Genomic DNA, 23,843 nt, shown 5'->3' on the forward strand with positions numbered 1-23,843 from the left:
TAATGTGCTTCAGACATTTCAGGGATTAGTTATTACTGTGGAAAAATGATTATCTTATGAGATAAGCTTCAGGCTGAAAAAGACAACCCATCTTTTGATGTTGGAATGTTCTGAAGGAGTCAATACCACATCACCCACCCCTTCTATCCCTTCATCCATTTATTATTTATTATTCCACAAAGATATATGGGACATCTAAGGTTTGGGTCCAAGAAGAGATGACTTTCAGATGCATTTATTTTGCAAGTATGTCATCTAATATGGGCCAAGTTGCAGATCAAATGAGCTCTGATACATGCTACATTCAGAGTAAAGTTTGAACTGCTAAAAAATTTTAAAAAGAGAGCGAAAACAACAACAAAAAGTTTGTATGGCAAGCAGGTCTGAGTGGGAAAGGGAGGAGAGCCAAGATAGATTTGCCCTGATTAGATCAATTGGTGAACATCTTTCCTTCCTTTTTTTTTTTTTAATTTTGTGTGTGATGAGCACCACCAAAAAGCATCCAAATATGCTTCTGGTTTTTCACTTTTATAATTTAAAGATAGCCAAACAGATTTCTGTGGAACTTTTCTCCCCTTTAATTGCTTCAATATGGAAGATGTTCTGCTGGCAGATCAAAATGGCAGATGGCTTTTAATGCCCTGCCTTTTTCACTGTATAAATAATTATGTTCCTTTTCTGCCTGAAATTCATTGCTGCAGTTTGTCCAACACAGAACACAGTTGATCTGGAAACCGACCCCCTCCCCAACCCAACAGAGAAAGAAATGGGTCTTCTTTGTGGATAAGGGTATCCTTTCAGGGTTCCCTCTGGTCACTGACTTAACTACTCTTGGGATTTCTCAACTCACTAAAAGACCCTAAATGTTTATATCCCACTGAATTCCTTGGTAGTTTTCCTTGTCTTAAAACCAAGAAATATGTTCCTTTCTCCCTTCCTATCACTAAGGAGAAAAATGTCCTCTAACAAAAGTGGAGGGAGAGTTGATTCTAAGGATGTGATAAATTACAACAATTGGAAGTCTATTGATACCAACAAACAGTGCACACTTAGATGCCTCATGCACACATGCATGTAGGCAATTATTCCTACAGTGTTATTTATTGCATTTTGTATTTTGCCGATCCCTCAGAATCAAACGTGTTAATTAAAAGATAATGATCACCCCAACTCCCCTGTACTATGCAGCTCTTTGATTTAGATGGGAGACATTACAGCCATCAGAGTCTTGGATTAAACCGTTTTCTGCATTAGTATTTTAAGGCTGGCCTCAGAGAATTTACCTCATTGTAGCATTTCCTTCATTCCAAAATATTGGGAAAATAATAGATTTCTTTTTGCCTCTCACATGTTGGTTTGTTTTTGAAGGTGTCTGTGTTTCTGGAAATGCTGTGGGAAGGGAGGTGTTGAGTGAGTTCCCTTAATTTCTTGTAGGTCTCTCTGACATAAAATTCATAGGTTTCTAAGAGCAGCTGTGTTGTCTTTTTCTATCTGGATCCAGCTGTAGGCTGTGATGGGGTCCATCTAATTAACTAACCATGTTAGGGAAATTTGGTTTTAAAAAAAGAATGAATGTAATTGGCATGCGGTAATATTAGGATTCTAGGGTTAGCTGCCCTAGTAAAACTGCAGTGAAACCTAAAGGAGTCTGAATCCTAGTTTTGTTTGTATTTTCCATATTATTGTGATCAGTTGCTTCCCTCTTTGTCAATTTATTTTTGTATAAAATAAGGATAATTATACTTTCTGCACATAATTTAAAAATTCTGAGATAAGGTATGCAGAAGGAACAAAGAATAAGGTCTGCAAATATTAACAGCTCAATAAATGTTACATAGTTGAATCTGACTCACCCTAAATAATAACAAAAAAATTAATGAGATAAAGAGATGACGATATTTACCAGGAACAAAATCCATAATATAGACACAGGCAGCATTGATCAGGTGGGGTTCAAAAGTACAAACTAGGAGAAGATGGAGGCTGAAAATTGACGGCGAGCTAATGAATCAGTGAAATCTGACCATGTGGAAAAGCCAGATTGATGCTGAGATACAATGAAAGAAATGTCCTTCACCTGTTCATTCCTCTGACACAAAACACTGCTAACTGAACAAAGATGAGAGAGACAAGGTTCTTGTCTTCAAGGAGGTTACTGTCTGGTGGAGAGAACAGACACTCAGTCTCCACACACTGTCAAATACGCACCATAAGCAGGGACTACAGGTAGACAGGCAGTTCACACGGCGCTCAGAGAGACAAGGCAGGCTATTCAGTGCACCTTTCAGCATTAGTCATATCAGAAGATAAATTCTACAAAAGTATTATTTGACATTTCTGTGATTTCAGTCCCTCCCTCAGAGTCAAAGTGGCAAACACTGGCATCAGAAATTAAAATTAATTTTTCAAAAATCACAAATCTAATTGAGTATTAAAAAACTAAATAGCTAGGTGTTTCAATTATGTCTTTTGTCATCGTGTAGCATGTGCACCTCTGAAATTATTAAAGCTTAAAACTCCACTAAGACTTTTGGGACACACACTATATATATTTTTTTTCTTTCATTGTCATGATAGAACTGTTGCCACATTTCTAAAAAAAGAAAAGAGGGCCGAGAGGAAAGTAATCAAATAATGGTTATTCTGCTAGCGACTGCATAGCTGTCTTCAAGTGTGCGGGAGTTTTTTATGTGGTAGACAGATGAACTCTGTCTCTGAGGTTTGAGCAGAAGGGGTAGAGTAGGTAGATTTAGGTCAGAAGTGAATAAAATAAGAGCAAGGCCTTGGCCTAGATTCTGCAGATCTTTAACAGTTTCAAGAGATGGGCTTCGGTCAGATGCACACAGTGCCTGTCTTCACAGGCTCAAGTGTCTCTGATCAGGTTGGTCCGTGGGGGAATCTTTAGCTTTGGAGCGGAGAGGGACAGAGGGAACAAAGTGGTAAGGAAGAGCATCTTAAGAACTATAGGAAAGCTACAGGGGTGACATCTCTCACCTTAAGCCAAGCCTCTCTCCTGACTTCATGGTGAGAACAGAAAGTACTAATCCTTTGCTGTAGTGCCTCCTCTTTTTAAGTTATTAAAACGCAGGGGCTATGCCCACTCACTGCCCATTTTGCTCTGTTCCCAGTGTATTTTTTGGCTAATACCATGTTGGCACCCAGTGCAGTCTATCTTCCGAGGGCTGGCTTCCCTATCACAATTTGCCCTTTTCATATCAGTTGTCAGTGTCCCTCCCTTGGGTGACATCATCATCATAGCCCTCCCATTTGCATTTCCAAACTGGTACCATGGAGATCATTGTTATCAGGAACTTTGACATTTTGCTAGCGTAATGACGAAGTGTGCAGATAAAAACAGCATGTGATTAGGAGTCCAGGTTGCAGACATAAAAATTTGAAGCCTGAATTTATTTTCCATTAATAGAAATACTATAATTTGTACATGACATATACTAGTAATTAATGGCTTCATTTGCAAGTTTTTGCTGAAGTGGGGAAAAACAAGGAACTGCTTACGTATTTGTGGCCAAGGATGAGAGCAGTGGGTGTCAGGATGAAACACCGAGGTCTTTGAAAAACATTTTCTTAACCATGGGAAATACGTTATGTGGGACTGAAGAGCATGATCTATCTTCCTACCTCTGTATGATGAGCCTTTCTGTGTAGGCAACTGCATTCAAAGATGCAATGATATTTCCAAGAATTCACTTTCCTCTCTTTGTTAATATGTTTCTCTTTCTCATTAGTCTACTGCTCAAAGAGGAGAGTTTCCAGAAAAGAATTAGTATTTACTGAGCATCTCCAGCAGTCTGGTATGGTGCTTAGTACCTTTATGAATGGAATCAAATTTAACCCTAAAAAGTATTACTTCACTGGATGAGAATATAGCAGCTCAAGACATTTACCTAATATGTGTAAACGTCAGGCAATTAATATGTAGAAGAGTCAAGATTTCAAGCCCAGGTCTGTTTGACCCCAAATACTGAGAGATTTGATCTGTGGAATTTTTATAAAGGAGAAGGATCTGAGAAATCTCTTGACAGAAACTCAAAAATCAATACAGCATTTGTCTTTTTCTGCCTCATCTTATTAACCAAGGAACCAAATTGGCACTTCCCTGAAAATGTGTCCTCACAGAAGCTTTTTTTTTTTTTCAATTGGGTCATCCATGAACCTCAGGAATGTGTATGTCCAAAATGAGGGATACGCTCTCAAAGACAGATAGGGAGTAGCTGGCTAATTAAAATAATTTAGGTGAGAGAATTTGTAGCCAAACTGAGAATGCAAAATCGATTTCCAGTAGAGGCTTTTTAAAAATTGTTATTTTGTTTCTTTTTCCCATTTGTTTTTCTAGATATTTTTTTCATGGAGTGGCTCTTTTTGTTAGTATAAGATCTGTGATCAGAGTGGATCACAAGAAAGCCCATCACGGAACATGGTACTGATGCGTCTGAAATGGCCCTCCCCGCAAAAAACTCATCCTCCCATTGGTGCTGGGGCCGCTTAGATGCAGAGCAACAGGGCAACCTAAGTGCCAAACTAGTCTGTCTAGACACGTTTCTTATGTGTCCACATTTACCCTTCACCACTTCACCAGCCCTGGAGGATCTCCATACTGAGGGTGAAGTTTTCTCATAGAAGGATTCCTGAGCCCTCTGCAAACACAGCCCCAAGGACAACCACTGGCTATTATTACACTGTTTGTTTCCAATAACAACCCTATGAGGCATGCTTGATATCAACCAGTGTCCTCATTTTAAAGATGAACAAGAGAGGCTCTGGCAGGAAAAATGACTCATTCTAAAGTATGTACTTGGAGTATGCCCAAGAAGAGAACTTCAGTCCATTTATTTTCGAATGAATCTTAAAATCCATATGTGAACCATGTTTGACCAGAAGACATTTTTTTAAAAGTTCTTGAGAGTCTGTTGATGCATGACTTGGAGGCTGTAAAGGGTTCAGTCAGATGGGGACTTTGATGAGCTTCCATGTCAAACTTCCAGCGTGTCTGAGAAGACTTAGCTGTTCGGAATATGAAACATCTTGAATTCACTGGCTGGGGTCCTGCCCAGATCCATGTTTTCCATTAGTGTTTGATTTTCAATTACCATCATAGGTGAGCCAGCCTGCTGTGATCTAAAGGTACTGGTGGGGGGATTAGGTTTATTTATTTTGTTTGTTTGTCTGTTTGTTTGTTTATTTAATGGTACTGGGGATTGAATGCAGGACCCTGGTGCATGCTAAGCATGCACTCTACCATGAGCTATACCCACCCCTCTAAGAATAGATTTTAAATCATGGCTTCTAAGGATTTAAAAAAATAAAACACTCAGGACACATTCCCTCCAAACAACACCATGGAAAGGGAATAGGGTGGGACCTGATAGATACACTAAGTGAATGCCCTCTTGGGGATGCCATCTGTGTCAGAGAGGTATATTTGACCAATTTAATGAATGTGCTTTCATTCATAAATTTTTAATATTCCTTTTTTTACTTATGATGGTATTCATGACATTTCAGATCATTAAAATGGGGGCAAATATTATAACATTTAATTTGTGAAAGTCTTATTTGAACTCAAAAAATGTGTGAGAATGAAAAAATAACATTTGAAATAATTTATTGGAGATAATAATTTTTTGGTAACTGTTAAGTATAGGGCAATGGTATGCCTAGAATAGGAAAGAGCAGTCAGGAAACTGAATTTTCACTTAACATTCCATTTGACCAGCTTATTTTTATTTTTTCATGATTTTCCATAGTACATATAAATTTTCTCCAGCAATAAGAGCATTATATGCCAATCACACAAAATTCAGAAAATAGAGAAACAAGGGCTTGCTGTTCTGCCCTGCTTTGATTGAGATATTAGCGGCAAAGGGCAGAGAATGCCATTATGTCTTGCCAAAAGCCAGCGGGTGCCCACACCTTACCCTCTGCGATGCTCAGAGTATCTGTTCTGTCCTAAATGAGACTGAATCTGCCTTTTATACATTTTTTTTATCTCACAGAGAATAATATTACATTTCCTTTAACCTAAAATACATCAATTCAGTTTTTAGATTCTAAGATAAGTGTTCCTACCACAAGAGGTAATTCATGGTACTGTCAATCCATTTAAAGCATGAGAGCTATCAGGCCATCATGTTGGTCATACCATTCTTACTGTTATAAATTACTGACTCCTAACTCATTAAAAAAGTCATGCTGTACTGAGGATCTGTGTGTGTGTGTGCGTGTAATTTGATGGAGCACATTCAAAACTTCCACTACTTTATAATACCAATGTTTTCCAAACCCAGAGCACATGGCCTAGAAAAAATCTTTTTGGCTGGTTGAGGTACACAAAACATGATGAGGAAGCATTTGGGAGAATATGTTACAAAAGACTGAGAAGTATGTGAAAGCCCACATCTGGAATCTGGGTTAAACCTTTTCCCAGAACAAATGTCAGTTATGACATTTGTTCAACAAATATTTATTGAATGTCTGCTGTGTGTTCAGCACTGGGAAGACTGAGATCAGATAAAAGCCCCTATTCTCCAGAAATTCACGGTCTAGGAGAGATCCAAGTAGTTACGCCAAGAAATAATGACAGCAGAGTGGGAGACCGATTCCTGTAGTGATGTACAGGTGTGATAGGTTCAAAAGGAGAAGATGGGAGAGGTAGGTCTAGAGAGGACTCCCTGAAGGTGGCTTTGGGATTCGGTGTTGAGGCTTGAGAAGTTCACCTCTCCTGATCAAAGGAACAGCTTTTGGGGGCATTAAAGCAGAGGGTAAAAGCCAAGGCATACGGCGGTGTGGTGTGCTGGGGAACAGAAGTGAGTTCTGCATGGCAGGCTGAACTGGGGCTTGTGGGCAGGGCTTGGCATGAGCCTGGAAGGCAGGGTAAATATAGGTCAGGGAACTACCTGGTGATCCACTGTGTAGACGTGGGCTGTGTTGTGTGGGCAACGGGGAAAACCTGTCATCATTTTAAGCAGGAGTGACATGTTTAACTGGGTGGCTGATGGTGCTTAAATTTCAGAGAAACTGTAAACCTGCTGCTGGGTTTATAAAATATTTCCTTTTTAAATGGTATTTTCCTTTAGGACTCATGAGTGGGTTTACAGCTTCAGCAAGATTTGAGGATGGATTTGAAGTCTCTCAAAACAAACAAACAAGTAAAACCTGGCCCAAGGCTCTGGTCATGAAGTAGGGAAAGTGCAAATGTGAAAAAGAAGCTTTTTGTCTTGTTTTTCTCACACTGGCTTATATAGTTAATTGTATCCTATGCTAACATAGAGTATGTGACTGAAGCCCACGCTTTCTTGTATTTGAGGAGAGGGGCTCCACCCCAACAGAGAATGGCATGGTTACCTAGCCAGGGAAGCCATTCCTATTAAGCAAATAAGAGAGAGCCGATTTCTGAGTTCCTTTCCAAAGTGGGACTAAACTGGGGGCTCCCGATCATGCCAGATGCCTGCGGCTTCTACAGATGCCCAGATTTAAGGCTACAGGGGAGGACTGGCTGTTAGCACTGGCAGTGAGGAGAGCACACTCAGGTCTGCCAAGCCGAATGCACAAGTGCGAAGGGAGGCTGGGACTGCGGGGCTCCTGCTCCGAGACTACGCCTGGTCTCCCTGTCCCCGCAGACAACACCGCAGGGGTGTACGCCCGGCGCGGAGGGTTCAGTCGGCAGAAGCAGGACTTGTACCTCCTGCCCATCGTCATCAGCGACGGAGGAATCCCGCCCATGAGTAGCACCAACACCCTCACCATCAAGGTCTGCGGCTGCGACGTGAATGGGGCGCTGCTGTCCTGCAATGCCGAGGCCTACATCCTGAACGCGGGCCTGAGCACCGGGGCGCTCGTCGCCATCCTCGCCTGCATCGTCATCCTTCTGGGTAAGGGGCCTGCCGGGCCACTTGCAGGAAGGGCTGCTCAACCAGTGCCCTTCCTTGAAACACATATATTTCTCAGGTTGGGGCTGGGGACCAGGAACTGCTATATACTGTCGATGCGACGTGAGACCCAGAAAAAGGCGGTGCCTGCTCATGTATTTCATGGTATGGTGGGGGAGTGGGCAGCTTAACAAGCAGTCAGAGCAGAGTCTGAGGAAGGTTGTGATGAGCAAGTTGCTGGGCATCGCAGGACTGTGTAGCAGAAGACATCCGGGGACATCAGCAGGGGTTGGGGTGAACATCACAGAAGAATTTGTAGAAGAGGAATTTAGGCAGAGACCTATTATATGAGCAGTGGTTTGCCGTACAAGAGGAGGATTCTAAATATGTCAGTCTGCAGTCTCTTTAAAGTGGGTTAGACCTATTTCTTTCTGCAAAGGAAGACAACTGCCTCTTCAAAGTTTACAAATGAGGGCATTCAGAGATTTGAGGTCCTGTCTGTGGTGGGGGGTGACGCAGAGCCCCTGCCCAGAGGTCTAGGGGAGGGTCAGCATTGACCTTACTGTACCTTTACAAGAATCGTATCATCACAGTACTAACACATAAAATAAACTGCAAACCTACTGTATAGCACAGGGAGCTATATTCAACTTCTAATAAAATATAATGGAAAAAAATCTGAAAAAAATATATGCATAACTGAATTGCTTTGCTGTACACCTGAAACTAACACTGTAAATCAATTACACTTCAATAAATAATACTTTTTTTTAAAGGCCACAAAAAAACAAAAAACAAATTGCGTCACACGCATGGCTAGACCCTCTTCAGATCACCGTATTTAGAATCTTCCTAAGTCTTGGGAAGGCGATTTCCAAGTACTGTCAGATTCATCTGTAAAAAGCTCAAAATAGTTCCAACTCGCCAGTTTGTTTGGATCTAGTATTTCCCTGGCAGCATTCTGCAGAGGAAGAGCCAGGTGGAGGGCAGTTTTGCACATCTTTGGGGATTCCAGGTAAAGCTCTCATCTCCTAGACGGGTTCCAGCTCTGAGGCGTGTGTACAGCGTGCTTTACAGTCAGCAGACTTCCCCTGGGAAGAGAAGACGGGGCTTAACCTACCCTTCCTTTCTTTTTCTTTCCCTGTAGTCATCGTAGTGTTGTTTGTGACCCTACGAAGGCAAAAGAAAGAACCGCTGATTGTCTTCGAGGAAGAAGACGTCCGGGAGAACATCATCACCTACGACGACGAGGGGGGCGGGGAGGAAGACACGGAAGCCTTCGATATCGCCACCCTCCAGAATCCCGACGGTATCAACGGGTTTATCCCCCGCAAAGACATCAAGCCCGAGTACCAGTACATGCCTAGACCTGGGCTCCGGCCGGCACCCAACAGTGTAGACGTAGACGACTTCATCAACACGAGAATACAGGAGGCGGATAATGACCCGACCGCCCCCCCTTATGACTCCATCCAAATCTACGGCTACGAAGGCAGGGGCTCGGTGGCCGGGTCCCTGAGCTCCTTAGAGTCGGCCACCACAGATTCAGACTTGGACTATGACTACCTACAGAACTGGGGACCTCGGTTTAAGAAACTAGCAGACTTGTACGGTTCCAAAGACACTTTTGATGACGACTCTTAACAATAACGGTACAAATTTGGCCTTAAGAACTGTGTCTGGCGTTCTGAAGAATCTAGAAGATTATGTAAACAGGTATTTTTTTAAATCAAGGAAAGGCTCATTTAGAACAAGCAAAGTCTTACAGAGAGGATACGTTTAATAAACCTGCAAGGGCATCAAAGTGGGAGATACTGTGAAGTACCTTTTCTCACAAAAAGGCAAATATGGAAGTTGTTTATCAGCTGGGCTGGAGAAAAACCACTTGGCCTACAAAATATTTAAGAGAAATAGAAGTCTCACGGTGAACTCACAATGAAGGGAAATTGTTTATTTGTTACGAACATCTAAGTCTTTTTTTCTTCTTCCTTTTTTTTTTTTATTTGTCAAAGAAGCTTCCACAAAATTAGAAAGGACAACAGTTCTGAGCTGTAATTTCGCCTTAAACTATGGACACTCTATATGTAGTGCATTTTTAAACTTGAAATATATAATATTCAGCCAGCTTAAACCCATACGATGTATGTACAATACAATGTACAATTATGTCTCTTGAGCATCAATCTTGTTACTGCTGATTCTTGTAAATCTTTTTGCTTCTACTTTCATCTTAAACTAATACGTGCCAGATATAACTGTCTTGTTTCAGTGAGAGGCGCCCTATTTCTATGTCATTTTTAATGTATCTATTTGTACAATTTTAAAGTTCTTATTTTAGTATACATACAAATATCAGTATTCTGACATGTAAGAAATGTTACAGCATCACACTTATATTTTATGAACATTGTACTGTTGCTTTAATATGAGCTTCAATATAAGAAGCAAACTTTGAAATAAAAAAAGATTCTTTTTTAATTCTGGGTTTGATTCTTAACATTGAGGGAAAAAAAGTATTTCTGATGACCCATTTATAATTCTAATTTAAGATATTTGTGATCTTTTAATAATCTTATTTATGATCTGTTGTAGTCTGGTGCTTTTATTGTTTATTTAAAATCAAATATGTTTTTTTTTCCCAGACAAGATTCTGTAACATTAATGTAAAGCTCTTTTGTACATTTTCGGTGTTAGCATCCTGGCTTCTCTTCACACACATCTTCTCAAAAAGAAGGATGCTAAAGATCTAGGTCAGTCTATGATGTTGCGATACTTGTTATATAATATGCATTTATCTTGTCTATCAGTAATTTGATGGTTATGGGAAGCGAATCCATGATGGAATGAAACTATCAGAACTCTGAAGTTCAAGATGTAGATTTGTATGCCCCATACCGAGCATTTGGGTGTTAGGGAGGGGTGGAGAGTCAAAAATACACACTTACCACATGCAGGTATCAGGCCCCCAAGGTTACTCTGTTTCCTTACTTTGATCTTGCCAGGCTATCGTAATGACTCTGATGGCTGAAACTGCTTATTTTTCCTCTTGTAGTTTTAATGCCTCTTAAAACAATATGGCATTTTAAAGTTTGATCAAAGGAAGAGCCGTTCCTTTCCAAACCTTTGTGTTAAAATACGCTTTGGGCCATAGGCTCAGCATGAGGGCAGGGGCAATGGTGGATTTGGAGGGTCAATGCCATTTGATCTGTGAGGATGCCTGCTGGCTCCTGCAGTCCCATCTCACTGCCTGGGGACTGGGACTTCTGTGAAGGATGCTTCACTTGCTCAGTAGGGCCAAAGGTCAAAACATAGCAATACTTGGGGAAAGAGCTCCCAGGTCACGCCTCGCTGTAAGTGCTTTCCCTCTTTCCCCTAGACACAGGGCACACGCTTTCTTTTGGATTGCAGACAATTTTTAGATTTTCTTTTTCTTAATTTTATTGTGGGAGTTTGTTTCAAGCATCTCTTCATATCCTGCTACATACTATTTTTATGACTCAGTCAAAAAGCACACAAAGAGAAATATTTTGATAAAGTGCTCGCTTCCATATTTCTTTGCATTCAAATCAAATCGTCTGAACACTTCAATGGAATCAATTCTGTGGACAATGTCACTTTGGAAGCTTTCATTGCAGTGAAGAATTGCACACTCTCAATACTTCCATAATTGCAGGTTTTGTTCATTTTTTTATATAGTTTTTGTAATCCAAAGAATATTTTGCTAGATTTGCACAGATCTCCAATTGAATTTGAAGTGAAGAAGTAACTCAAAAGGAATATGAATAGCACTTAAACAAGCATACAGCTGTAAGTTACCCTGTCACTGTGGATGATCCTTCTTTCCTAGGAATGTATTTGGATTAGATTTGACAACTACATTTTCACATTTTTATGTTTAAATTTTTTAAGAAGGCTGTCTACTTTTCAATAGTTAAAAAATACTTGCTTTTTTTCTTTTTATCTTCTCTTTTTTACTTTAAGCCTCTATTGTTTGTAGAACCCTCTCAGAAGCTTGGAAATAAAATGTCTTTCCCGACTAGTGGAGTCCTTTTTCATTTAGAACATGTTGCCTTAAAACCAATCTTAGTTTCAGTGGTCCTTCCTTATTTCCATATAAGATAATCACGACTTTGTGACATCAGTTCAGCTAAAGAAAGGACACTGCTTTGTTCTTCTTGTCCTTTAGTAGTAGGTATTGTTTCATTCTTTCATTCATTCAACAGTCTTATTTTGTAGACCCTGTTTCTCAATGATACAGAATGAACTTGTTACCTTCTTTGTATCTTTCAGTCTTTCCAACCCCGTTCCAAAATATCTGTCCTGTTGCCCTGTAATCACCTATTTACCTCTATTGTCCACCCATCTCCCAAGACAATGCAACAGAATGTTTCCTCTCCTTCAGGGTTGAGAGAACAAAATAAAAGACAGAACAGGAGATGGTGCAGTGCTGACTGTCAATGGCAGGTAGGCCAACCATGGCCATTTTGGACAGACCTTGTGTTTAGCTAGGTTGTATCTCAGAGACCAGTATTTCGGGGGATGATGGAGAAAATGCGAGAGCAGATTATCTACATCGCTTGGAGAATTTATGGAAAAATACACCTTGAAGTTGCCCAGAGTATATAGCTCTGTAGGTCAGGTGGGACCTGGTCAGGAGTATTTAAAATTGCTCCTGGGTAACTGTGCAACGTCCTTCACCTCTTTTTGAGAGCCTCTGTAGGACAACGGGGGTGAGTTGGGATCTCTGAGCAGAAGGCTGGCTGAATCTGGTAGGGGGTCCGGAGGACAGATTAGGAGCATATAAACCTGGAAGCATGCCAGGACTTTTATGAAAGTCAAAATGTGATACAGAAGTATCCTAAAATAATTCAGTCTACTGGTGATGGAAGAAGGCCTCCCTGGTTCCTCACAGGCTGGTCTAGTCCACCAACATCATCTCTGACCTGGAGGACTGAAACAGCCTCTTAACCATTCTCTGCCTCCTAGTCTCTTTTCCACAAAGAAGCCAGAGGGATATTAACGCCCAACTCAGACATGATTCCGTAACTTAAACCTCTTCACTGACTTCCCACAGTCTCAGAATAAATTTCAGTTCCCCTACTTTATGCTAAGTGACCAGGGCCCTGCAAACCTCTTCAGCTTCATCTTACTCCATTCTCCCATCAGTGCATTGTGATCCAACCACCCTGACCACCTATTAGCTCCTCATGCAAACAAAATGTGCCCCTTTTCCATCTGAAGTAGCTCACCCTTTGTTGGTTTTCTTTGTATCAATTACAACTCTAGAAACCAAGTTTTGCTTGTTGGCTTTTCCTGTGTCTGTGGGCCTGACCGCCCCACCAGAATGTAAGCCCCAAGGGGACAGAGATCTCATCTTCTTGTTGTATGCCCAGTTCTTTGCACTTTGCCTGAAACATATCTATCAATACTTGAATGAATGATGGGGCACCAATATGGCAGACGGATCAGGATTTGGTGACTGACTGGAGAATGCCAGTGTGAAATTAAGCTTCCTTACCTGAGAAATGGAGTGGACTGTGATCTTGGTATCTGGGATTGTGAATTCAAAAGGGAGAAGTGGTCTTGGCGGCGGGGGTGGGGGGTGGGCAGCGATGTTGAGTTACGTTTGGGTTGGACTTGTAAAATTGGAGGTGCTTGTGTGACCTGACAGCTAGGTGGAACTAGGTAATCAGAAATACGGATCTGCCACTTGCTCACTACAGAAGCAGGGCTGGGCATGTGGGTAAGAGTCATCAGACGGTGGCTGAAGTTTCAGGAGTGACTGTACTTCTAACTGGGTTTCACTGCTCTCTCCCAACTGTAAAGGAGTATTTCATTGGTGATGTGAGTCCCTCTGGTGTTGAAGAGTAATGCTGACTTTAGTTTTACTAATAAGGATAACTAGTAAGCATAAACCTTATCCTTGTATGTCAAATGCTTTGAAAAAAATAAGAAGGGAATATTAATTAATACACCAATTTTTTTCCTTCAATTAATGAGGCTTTATTTTGAGCCCATACTGTGTGGGAGAATATGTACTAGATACATGACACTGATCTCATTCCTATGAGAAGAAAAAGCATGTGCTACAATCCCCATGTTACTAGACCAGACAGGCTAGGTGTCTCCAACACACACACAGGAAGTGACTGTCAAAGCCGGAGGGAAACACATCTGATTTCTCCCACCTTGGTAAAGGGCTTTATCTTTCAAACTTAGATTATAAAGCTATCAGCAAGGACTGTTCCTCATAATCAGTGACTTAGCTCAGGCTTGGCAGCAAGAACTTGGGATGGACAGCCCCCAGCCCCTATGGGTTCAGTGAAGCAGCCATTCACCACAGAGTGGGATAGTGCACTCCAGACACACCTCTGCACACCCAGCCTGCCTTCCATGTCCAATGTGATACATGAGGCAGGCTGTGGATTCTTTCTGCTAAGGCTTACAGTCTTTCTACAACATGACTGTTGAAAACCAAATACAAAAGAAACTGATTAGGCATTTCATAGTTGTCTGTGTTATGTTTCACAGAGAAGTTTGGTATTTCATCCTCTTCGTGCGACTAAAATTGTGGGGGGATGCGGGGAGAAAAGGTCAATGACGAGAGCCTTTGTCAGGTCCCAGTAGACTGGAAGTGGGAGTTGAATTCTCATTTTGCAGACTAATTCACCTACTCATTTTATGATCAGAGGCTACCATCTTCTTAAAAGGGCCTTCCTCATTCCAGATGTTTTAATACATTTTGACACATGATTTTTCAGTTCTTTGCCACGTTAATCAACTGATGGCCAGCATGTGGTCATCTCTCGTAGGCTAACAGAGGCAACTCTAGTCTAAGGCTCAAACCTCACAAACCTCAAATCTTCAGCTCAAGACTGAAAGCAATATACTCCCCCTTGTTGGATGTAGCATTCAATTCATCCCTGTGTATAAAGCCTGGCTCCGACACTTACTAGCTGTGTGACTTTGGCCAGGTACCTTGACCTCTCTGACTTCATTTCCCACAAACGTGCAATGCAGATAACATCGCCAGTGTTGGTAACGAATAAATGAGCTCATGTTTCTAGAGCCACTAGAAGTTCCTAGAACAGGACAAACCCTTAAAATAAGGTAGCAATTATACTGTTACTGTCAGTATTTTTCTCCCAGTGCCAGGTCGCAGAACAGTGTAAGGGAAGCATTGACCACCTCATGATTCTCTTTTCCTTTTCAGAATCAGTTCACTCTCTCATCTCTCTCTCCTGAGCCAACAACAGAACATAGCCTGGTGCACCATAGTTTGGGATAGGCAAAGAGATGACCAACAATTTCCTGCCACCAAGAAAAAATTTTTTTGTTAATAACACTAATCATCTGATGAACTAATTCACCTGTTTGGCTACAATGTGTAGCAAGATATTGGCAAAGCGCTGGATAAAACAGCTTCCAAATGTTCCATTAGAAGACAATAAATAAATTCATATGATTATGAATTACATTTAACTGGGTAGAAACTATGTGTCAAGTGATAGGGGGAATCTGGATGAGCTTGTCAAGAACTGCACACACTTTGGCATTTTTAATATAAGGAATTTCATACTTGATATATCTTTGCTCATTTGTTCAAACAATGGTACTCCTTTTTAACAGACATAATTCTCTTGGAAATATTTAGATTTGAAGACATATAATTTCATGAGAATGCTTTTTTTAAAATAACAATCCCAATGAGTTTAATTTAACCACAATTTTTACTTCATTTAGCACTCGGGAAGTTGGAAATTATTTTATGCTATGGTAATTTTCTCCTTTTTTTTCAAACACTAACTGGGATATGAATGAAGCAGTAGTGCTTGGAAATATAATTTTCAAATTAGTTTCTCTTACGAATTAGTAAGGAGGTGGTCAGTTTGATGATGGTGACCTAGCAAACTAGACCAGTGAGGCACCCACTCTTTCTTATTTTATCTCTTTGGATTCCCAACACAAAATAGGTGCTGAGTAAATATGTGGGGCAGGAATATAGGGATGGATAGATAAAGGAAAATAAATCCTTCATTTTATGGTCTAGGTTATCATAGCTTTCTACACTACTGGAAATGTACATGTGAGAATTCACCCAAGTATCTTCCCTCACTCCCCACTCCCAGGTTTTGATAGGACCATTATAGTGATTTGGAATTAGATTTGACATGACTGGATATTCACCCAACACACACTCAGATCAGACTGAGCCCTGATGCACTGAGCAGATCAGTGAAGTACCATCTTATAATCTATGTGACTTGCCCTGGAAAGTCCACTTAATGTCTGTGGGTCTCATTTTCTTTATACAGTGAGGGCATGTAATCTCTGTCTGGCATGCCTCCTAGAACTCTAGGAAAGATTGACCTAGAATAAGAAAATAACTAAATGTGTAACTTGCAGCACAAATGATTTTATTGTTGTTTTTGCTGTTCTTTGGGCTGTTTCCGACCATAAACCAGATTTTATAGCACCTACAGAAGATAATCTCAGATCCAAAAGTGAAGGCAAGGGAGCTTTGGCTTCTCTTTTGAAGACTTTGATCCAGCAGCCCCAGGGCAGGCTTTAAACTGCTTCTGAGAGACGAATACTGCATTTTGTTGTGTAAGGATTGTGGCCCCAGGGGCTCTCCCAGATCACCTCTCCACTTTGCTGCGGATACTCAAGTCCCTTATATAAAATGGCATATTATCTGCACATCCTCCTGCCTACTTTAAATCATCTCTAGATGACTGGTACCTAATACAATGTCAATGCTATGTAAATAGTTGTAAATACAATGTAAAAACTATGTAAATAGTGGCTGGCCTGCAGCAAATTCAAGGTTTACTTTTTGGAGCTTTCTGGAATTAAAAAAAAAAAAAAGGTTTTTTTTTTTTCCCATCCACGTTTAGTTGAATCTGCAGATGCAGAGCACACCAATGCAGAAGGTCAACTGTGGTGATTTTTAGGGGTATCCTGGGAGTCTGGGCAACATCGATGATGTCCAACCAGCCCATTTATGGATAAGAGAACTGGGGTCCTAAAGGATAAATCATCTTGCTTCAAGAATCAGAGGACCAAGAAGAGGATCTGGAAAGAAAACATGGATCTCTTGCTTACGACCTTACCCTCAGTTCTAAGAAAACTGAACTCCAGAGTTACCAGGAGTTAGTTACCGTCGAGTTAGTTTTTTCTTTTTTCTTTTCTTTTTCTTTTTTCCTGCCGTGTGTCTTTTCCTATCTAGATACAGACTTTCTCCTTACATCCACCACTGCTCTGGTTACATGTCACCTTCTCAGGCCCCCGTGGATCCATCACCTTATATAAAATGACATCCCTTCTCTCTGAGTCCCTTTCTAAGCCCCTTATCTCATTTCTTTCCCTGCAATTAGCACTACATGACATTCTAACTGATACCTATGTATTTGTTTTTTGTTTGTGTCCCTGCCCCAATGTAATGAAAATTCCATGAAAACAGTGGCTTTGTGTTGTTCTTCCCTGCACACACAGACTCTAGAAGAACAGTCCCTGGCATATACGGGGGCTCAAGAAATCACTGTTGAATGAGTGAATAACAAGAAGCATTATTAACCCTAGGTTCTTAATTTATAGATTGAGTGAGACTTCCTTCAACCTGTTCTTTTAGTCCTAATTATTAACAGCACTGAGGTTGTCACCCAGATGAGGATCAGAGAAGATGCAGTGTAACTGCACTCACTCCTTGAATACAGACGTTTCAGATACTCAGAGCAGTGATTGATCAGCATTTTGTAAACTCCTTATTGGGGTTTTCCCTCTAGCTTTCCCAAAATCCAAAAATCTAGAGCACCAGAAAGCTAGGCATCCCTGGTGCTAAAAGAAGAGACTCCAGGTGAAATGAATGCAGCTCTGTGTGAATGTACAAAGGGCTCTTCTGGCCATTTTTGCTCAGGTCCCCAGTGTTTAAGTGAGAGGAAGCTTCAAAATCCCATTCTAATGACCCCCAAGGATGTAGAGAGCTTTGCCAGGAAGTGAGTCTTTAGTTAATGAGATAGATTTTTGTTTAAACTAAGAAGCATTATTAAATCCAGACTAGTTGGTAGGATGAAACTGGCTGCTAGTCACTCTGCGAAATGCTGAACACCTGCTCTTACTTCTCATGATTCCCGCACGTGATTCCCACCCTCAAAAATCAAATGGACAATTTATTGGCCGCCTACACTGTTCTAGAGATTAGACTCATTCAACATTCATGGTCCTTCCCTTTCAATTGTTCAGCATTATCCTAGAACTCCAAATGGAATAGAATACATTCTAGATAATACTCAGTATGTGGGAATTTTTTTTTTTAATTTCCAGCCAGATCATTGAAGTCCTGAAGATCCAAACATCCCATAGCCATATTTTTGGTTTATTTATTAGAAGCGAGTAGGGACAGGCTACTTCTTATGGGTACACTAGTTCTCCCAGAGACAGTCCTAGGTCTTGTCTGTGGTTCTAGAGTAATTTTTTGAGTGCCCCTTTCATTCTCCAAAATGACCCATTATAGATAATCAGTTATGTGGTCATCCTACCAATAATTCATCCTACAATGTATTGACAGTGTTAATGGGTTTTCAGTGGCCCACAGAGACTTTTCCTACAACTGCAGAAAGGTGATCAGCCTACTGTAGGGAAGGAAAGAAAAGGAAAGGGACGTGAGCCTCAATCTCATTAATCTCAGAGAAATACTCCAACATACCAACCTCTCCCTTCTTTGCAGGCTTACATGTTAAGACTGATTCTTAAAATGTAACCTTAGCCCTCTTCCCCAGGATAGAGAAACTGAAAATTAAAAAAGAGAATATTGGGTTCATGTTGTTTATATAGTTTGATGTCCCATATGTTTCACTTAACATAAGAGCAGTATTCAATATCAAAAAAGGGTTTTTTTTAACCCTTACTTCAATTACTTCACAATACTATACTGTGTGGATGAACCATCACTGACTTGTTCATTAAAATAGCAAATATTTATTAAACACCTTATTATAAGCTGGACACTCATCAGGGCCCAGGGAAAACAAAGGTAGCAAAACAGATCAAGTGCCTGCCTTCTTGAGGATTAAGTCACTGGGGATGTTCAGACGGTAATTAAGTATTGACACGGGCATACAACTTGACAGGACAAATGGCCTGATTCCTCCAGCTACTAAACAGTAACAAACGTGATGGAGGAGGAACCAAGACTTAGGGGATAGAACAACTGAACAAAATAGCTTGGATCCTTATTTAGTCTTACTTGGATCTTTATTCAAATAAACAAAATGCTGGGGGAAAAAAAGACAAAAAAAAGTTGAACACTGACTTGATATTTGATGTTATTTAATATTTGAAAATAATTTGACATTATGCTATTGCTATTGTGATTCGATTTTTAAAGTTTTTTTTTGCAATACATAGTGAAATGTATATATTGTATGTATTTATATATATAAATACATACATACATATATATGTGTGTGTGTGTGTGTGTGTGTATATATATATATATATATATATATATATATATATATATATATATATAATGATGTCTGAAATTTACCTCGTGCTCTCTTTGGCAGCATATATACTAAAATTGAAATTTACCTCATGTAAGTTGGGGCTGGGATGGGGTGGGGAATGGTAGGATGTATGGATGAAACACGGCTGTCCATGTATATGGGTAATTTTTGATGCTCTCTGATGTGCGCTCACTATAGTCTTTTTTTTTCTACTTTTGTTTTATATTTTCCATAATAAAAAGAAAGAAAGAAAGAAAATATTCATCTGGCTTTACTGCTGTTGTTGTTCTTGATAAATTAGTGGAGCAAAATCTGCCATCCCAAAACATGTTTCTTTGGCATAAGGATCAATGTAGGCTGACCCTTTGTAAAGCCCAAAAGACTTAGGAAGAAATTCTGGCCTTCTCCCAAACCACCTAGAGTGTGCCAGGAAGGGAGCCATCACCATGGATAACTACAGGGTGAACTAGGTGTGTAGACAGAGGAACCTAGCAAAGTCTGTTGTTAAAATTCCTGTCTGTGCCCCATAGTCTCAGCAGGCAAACATTTGTTTTTCCATCTGCATGTGAATTGCCTTCCTCCCCATGAAGGACCAAACCACTAGCCCCAACATCCTCCTTTGTCTTTAGCTAAAGACAGTACTTAAGGTGAGGGCTTCAGCCATTCTGGCAAGTTACTCAGTTTTCCTGGGTCTCCCCTATGTATACATGTTATTACATTTTGTTTGATTTTCTCCTGTTAATCTGTCTCCTGTCAATTTAATTCTTAGCCCAGCCAGAAGAACACAGAAGGGTAGAGGAAAATTTCACACACACCCCCGACAATGTCTTGCCCTCATCCCAGACCAACTGATTCTGAATAGGGTGGTACTTACACATCTGTATTTTTTTAAAGCTGTATCTTATCTGGCAATACTGGAGCCAGAAGAAAAGGGAAAAATTAGTAATACCAATACTGTTTTTATTGAAAGAGTTGATACTTTCTTTGTTATGTATTTTTTGCATTAATTTTGATTTTCAAAAACAAATTTTTTGCACTAAATTTTGTTCATCTGGATAATTGAATTTTCAGAATTCCCTTACATTTTGCACCCAAGGGCCTCACCCCTGGGATTCTAATGCCTGTCGGGTGGGGGCTGAAAAGCCTTCTCCAGTGACTAGTCTAGGCCAGCTCTTCTCAAAATTGAAAGTGCATGTGAACCAGCTGGGGATCCTGTTGAAAACTGACTCAGTGGGTCTGGAATGGAGCCTGGGATTATACATCTTTAACAAGCTTCTAGCTGACGCTGATGCTTCTGGTCCACAGACCATATTTTCTGCAACAGAGTTCGGAGCTGTTCTGAAAGGTATGAGGTAAAACGCTAGAGCAAAGACAACTGAGCTAGAAAGGCAAAGAGAGAGAAGGGGAAATACCTACGTGAAATATGGCAGGTAAAGGGATCCTATCTTTAATATCCAATTGGCTCATATAAATCAATAACGTCCTAACAGATAGTAAACATTATGAACAAAGTACAAATGAGTAACTGTACTGACTAGCAACAGCCCGGAAAAATCATGTATGTCTCGTCACTGACTAGTTATCAAATCAATACATACTAAGGTAGCACTTAAACTGCTGTATTTCAATGAAACCAAGATAAAAACAAATAAAAGCAGCTAAAATTATGCTTGTCCTGGCAAGAATTCAGAGAAACAAACACGCTCGTGTTTTGATGGCAGAAGTGTAAACTGGTATACTACTTTGGAAAATCAACTCGGCAATCTGAATCATAAGCCAAGATGTCACAAGAGCAGTCATACTGCCTCTGAGGATCTACTCAGGGATGTCACCCAAGTACGGAACAATATGTGCATGTGTACATTCACAAGAGTGTTGGTGGCATCAGAAGGAAATTAAATGTCCAGCAACGTGATATGAGCCAAGTAATTAAGGTGCAGTCTCTCAATGGATTATGATGTAGTGATCAAAAGGGATGACTCAAATATGACTAAGTAACATGGTGACGTGGTAAATGCTTACGACATGTTAAATCGAAGTGGGTGGAGTCTCTGCAGAGCATTATATGTGTATCTTGATTATACAGTTTAAGCGTATAAACTATTTTCACGTGTGTACATGTCCGTGTTCCCATGTTTGTTTGTGTTTTATTCTTCCTCCACGTGGAAGAAATTATGACCTCTATATCAGTTAGCGTTGTGCACAGAAACAGGCTGTGTGTGTGAGAGACACCTGTATGGAGAGAGGGAGTGAGAGAGAGAGAAAGGGTAAGAGAGAAGAGAGAGGTTTATTGGCTGACGTGATTGTGGCGTCTCGGCAAGTCCAAAGTCTGCAGGGGAGGCCGGCAGACCGGAGGCCCAGGGAAGAAGAGCTGCAGCTTGAGTCCAGAGGCAGCAAGCTGACAGAATTCCCTCTCCTTCCAGGGACATCAGTCTTCTACTAGGAAGGTTTTCAACAGATTGGATGAGGCTCACCACATTCTGGAGGGTGATGTACATTGCTCAAAGTCTACTGACTTAAATGTGAATCTCATTTTTAAAAATACCTCCATAGAAACATCTAGAATAATGTTTGATAAAATATCTGGGTGGCCTAGACCAGTTGACACATAATATTAAGCATCAGTCTGCAATAGCTCCAGGTTTACATCATGCTTCTGGTTCATAACACCAAGGAATAAAAAGAACACCTCCTCCTTGTTGGTTCCAGCAAAACCCAAGAGGAGACTGGGCTGGCCTGGAGTACGTGGAAGTCCTTGACCCAGTCCCAGTGGCAGGCACCTGGGTCTCACGGTTGGACAAGCCTCCATCACATAGTGGGCAGGAAGAGAGGCAGTCTCACTTGCAACATCGGGGATGGGTTTCTTGGAGAAAAGGGGCATAAGAGGAAGGAGGACAAGATAGGCGTGTTGAGCAGACACAAGTGCTGATGTTCTGACTAGAGTTGATGGCAGAGATCATCCCAGCCAACCGGCTTGGACCCTTCAATATGGCATTAATATTGTCTCTTTAAAATCACTTCATTTTCCAGATACATTCCTTTGTTTGTTGAAAGGAATAAAGGGGACGATAACAGATGTCTGTCCTCCCTGGTCACATCACAACTATGGAATTGTTTCTAGACCTGAAACCCCAGGTGTCAAAAAACACTAACAAATTGACATCTATCCTAAGATCTTGAAACCACTTAATAAAGATAAGGGCCAGAGGTCAAAGTCCTGGAAGCCTAGAAAATAGACCTGTCTGGATAGGTGTGGGGCTGGAAATGCTCCCAAGGATTATCCTGTGGGATGGGGTTAGACTCCCTTCAGGTGGGGTAGTGGGTGGGAGTAATAATAAAAATTATCCTCAGTGTAAGGAATTCATGTATTTGGAAAATAATAAGCTCCCCATTACTGGTGGTATTTAAGGGGATGCTACAGAATCACTGATTAGGGACACTGCTTATACATTGATTGTTGGAGACTTAGACTAAAATCTAAAAGCCCTTCATTTATGTATTTTTTTTTCCAGTTCCAAATACTCTGACTAAACCCAGGAATGTTAGAATTGTGTGTGGGTATTATAGGCCTAAACACCTATATTTATCAATGTTACAATGCTTATTTTGATGGAGCTCCATTGTAAGAAAACCTAGCTTTTTCCCCTCCACTAAAAAAATAACTGCATAGAACTTTAATATCAAAATATTTAGTGCTTTGCCCTTTTGTTTCTCTTGAACAACATATTTTTTTATTCAACCTTTCATTTTCAGAAGGTATTCCTCATTTTTACGAATTGCTAAAAAGGGTAACATTTGAAAACTAATTTCAGATTGTTTTTCAAAAAGGCCTGGACCTATAGCTACTCAGTGACTTCCTCTTCTAGTGATTTATGGGCAGAAGTGTATCGCTGGTGTTGTCCAACTAAATGACAGTGTCCTGTGTTTAGTTCTATATTTTTTCAAAACGTGTACCTTTAAGCCTTAACATTTGTTAAGTATTAAAATCATGTTACTCTTAGATTGAGAACTCTGAGGCAAATAAGACACTGAGGGAAATGCAAAACAATTCAACTTACAACATACATTAAGAACAATTAAACATCAATTTAATAAGTGGGGACCTACCAGTTTAAAAATTTCTTTTTTAATAGGTCAAAATAGCTACATATTGTCAGTTTCTGTGTAATAACAACAAGAAGAGACAAAGATAAAGAAGAAAAAGATAAGAAAAATAAGAATAAAGTTAAATATTAATTAAGTAATAAATTAAATGATAAATATTTATCAACGTATTTATTAAAAATATGAGCAACCCAATAATGATCAAGACTTCAATTGCGATGAAAATATTCATAACCAAAAACAAAACAAAAAAAGAGCCTAAATCTGGCCTTCATACTTTATACCAAAATTAACTCAAAATGGCTAATAGACCTAAATGTTAAGACCTGAAACTATAAATGTCAAG

At 40.2% G+C, this 23,843-nt stretch overlaps 1 protein-coding gene across 4 annotated transcripts in view; it reads left to right on the top strand.

Moving 5' to 3' along the window:
- The window catches only part of CDH11 (cadherin 11), a 141,018-nt gene extending 130,654 nt beyond the window's left edge, over nt 1-10,364 (top strand). For all 4 annotated transcript variants that reach the window (XM_031458330.2, XM_064489104.1, XM_010985693.3 and 1 more), the window contains exons 12-13: nt 7,638-7,889; nt 9,034-10,364. In XM_031458330.2, coding sequence (XP_031314190.1) covers nt 7,638-7,889; nt 9,034-9,530 — 749 coding nt within the window. In that variant the 3' untranslated portion in view covers nt 9,531-10,364. The remainder of the gene's footprint in view (nt 1-7,637; nt 7,890-9,033) is intronic.
- The last annotated feature ends 13,479 nt before the right edge of the window (nt 10,365-23,843 follow it).

This window comes from Camelus dromedarius, chromosome 9 (genome assembly GCF_036321535.1).
Source record: "Camelus dromedarius isolate mCamDro1 chromosome 9, mCamDro1.pat, whole genome shotgun sequence".
Classification (NCBI taxonomy): Eukaryota; Metazoa; Chordata; class Mammalia; order Artiodactyla; family Camelidae; genus Camelus; species Camelus dromedarius.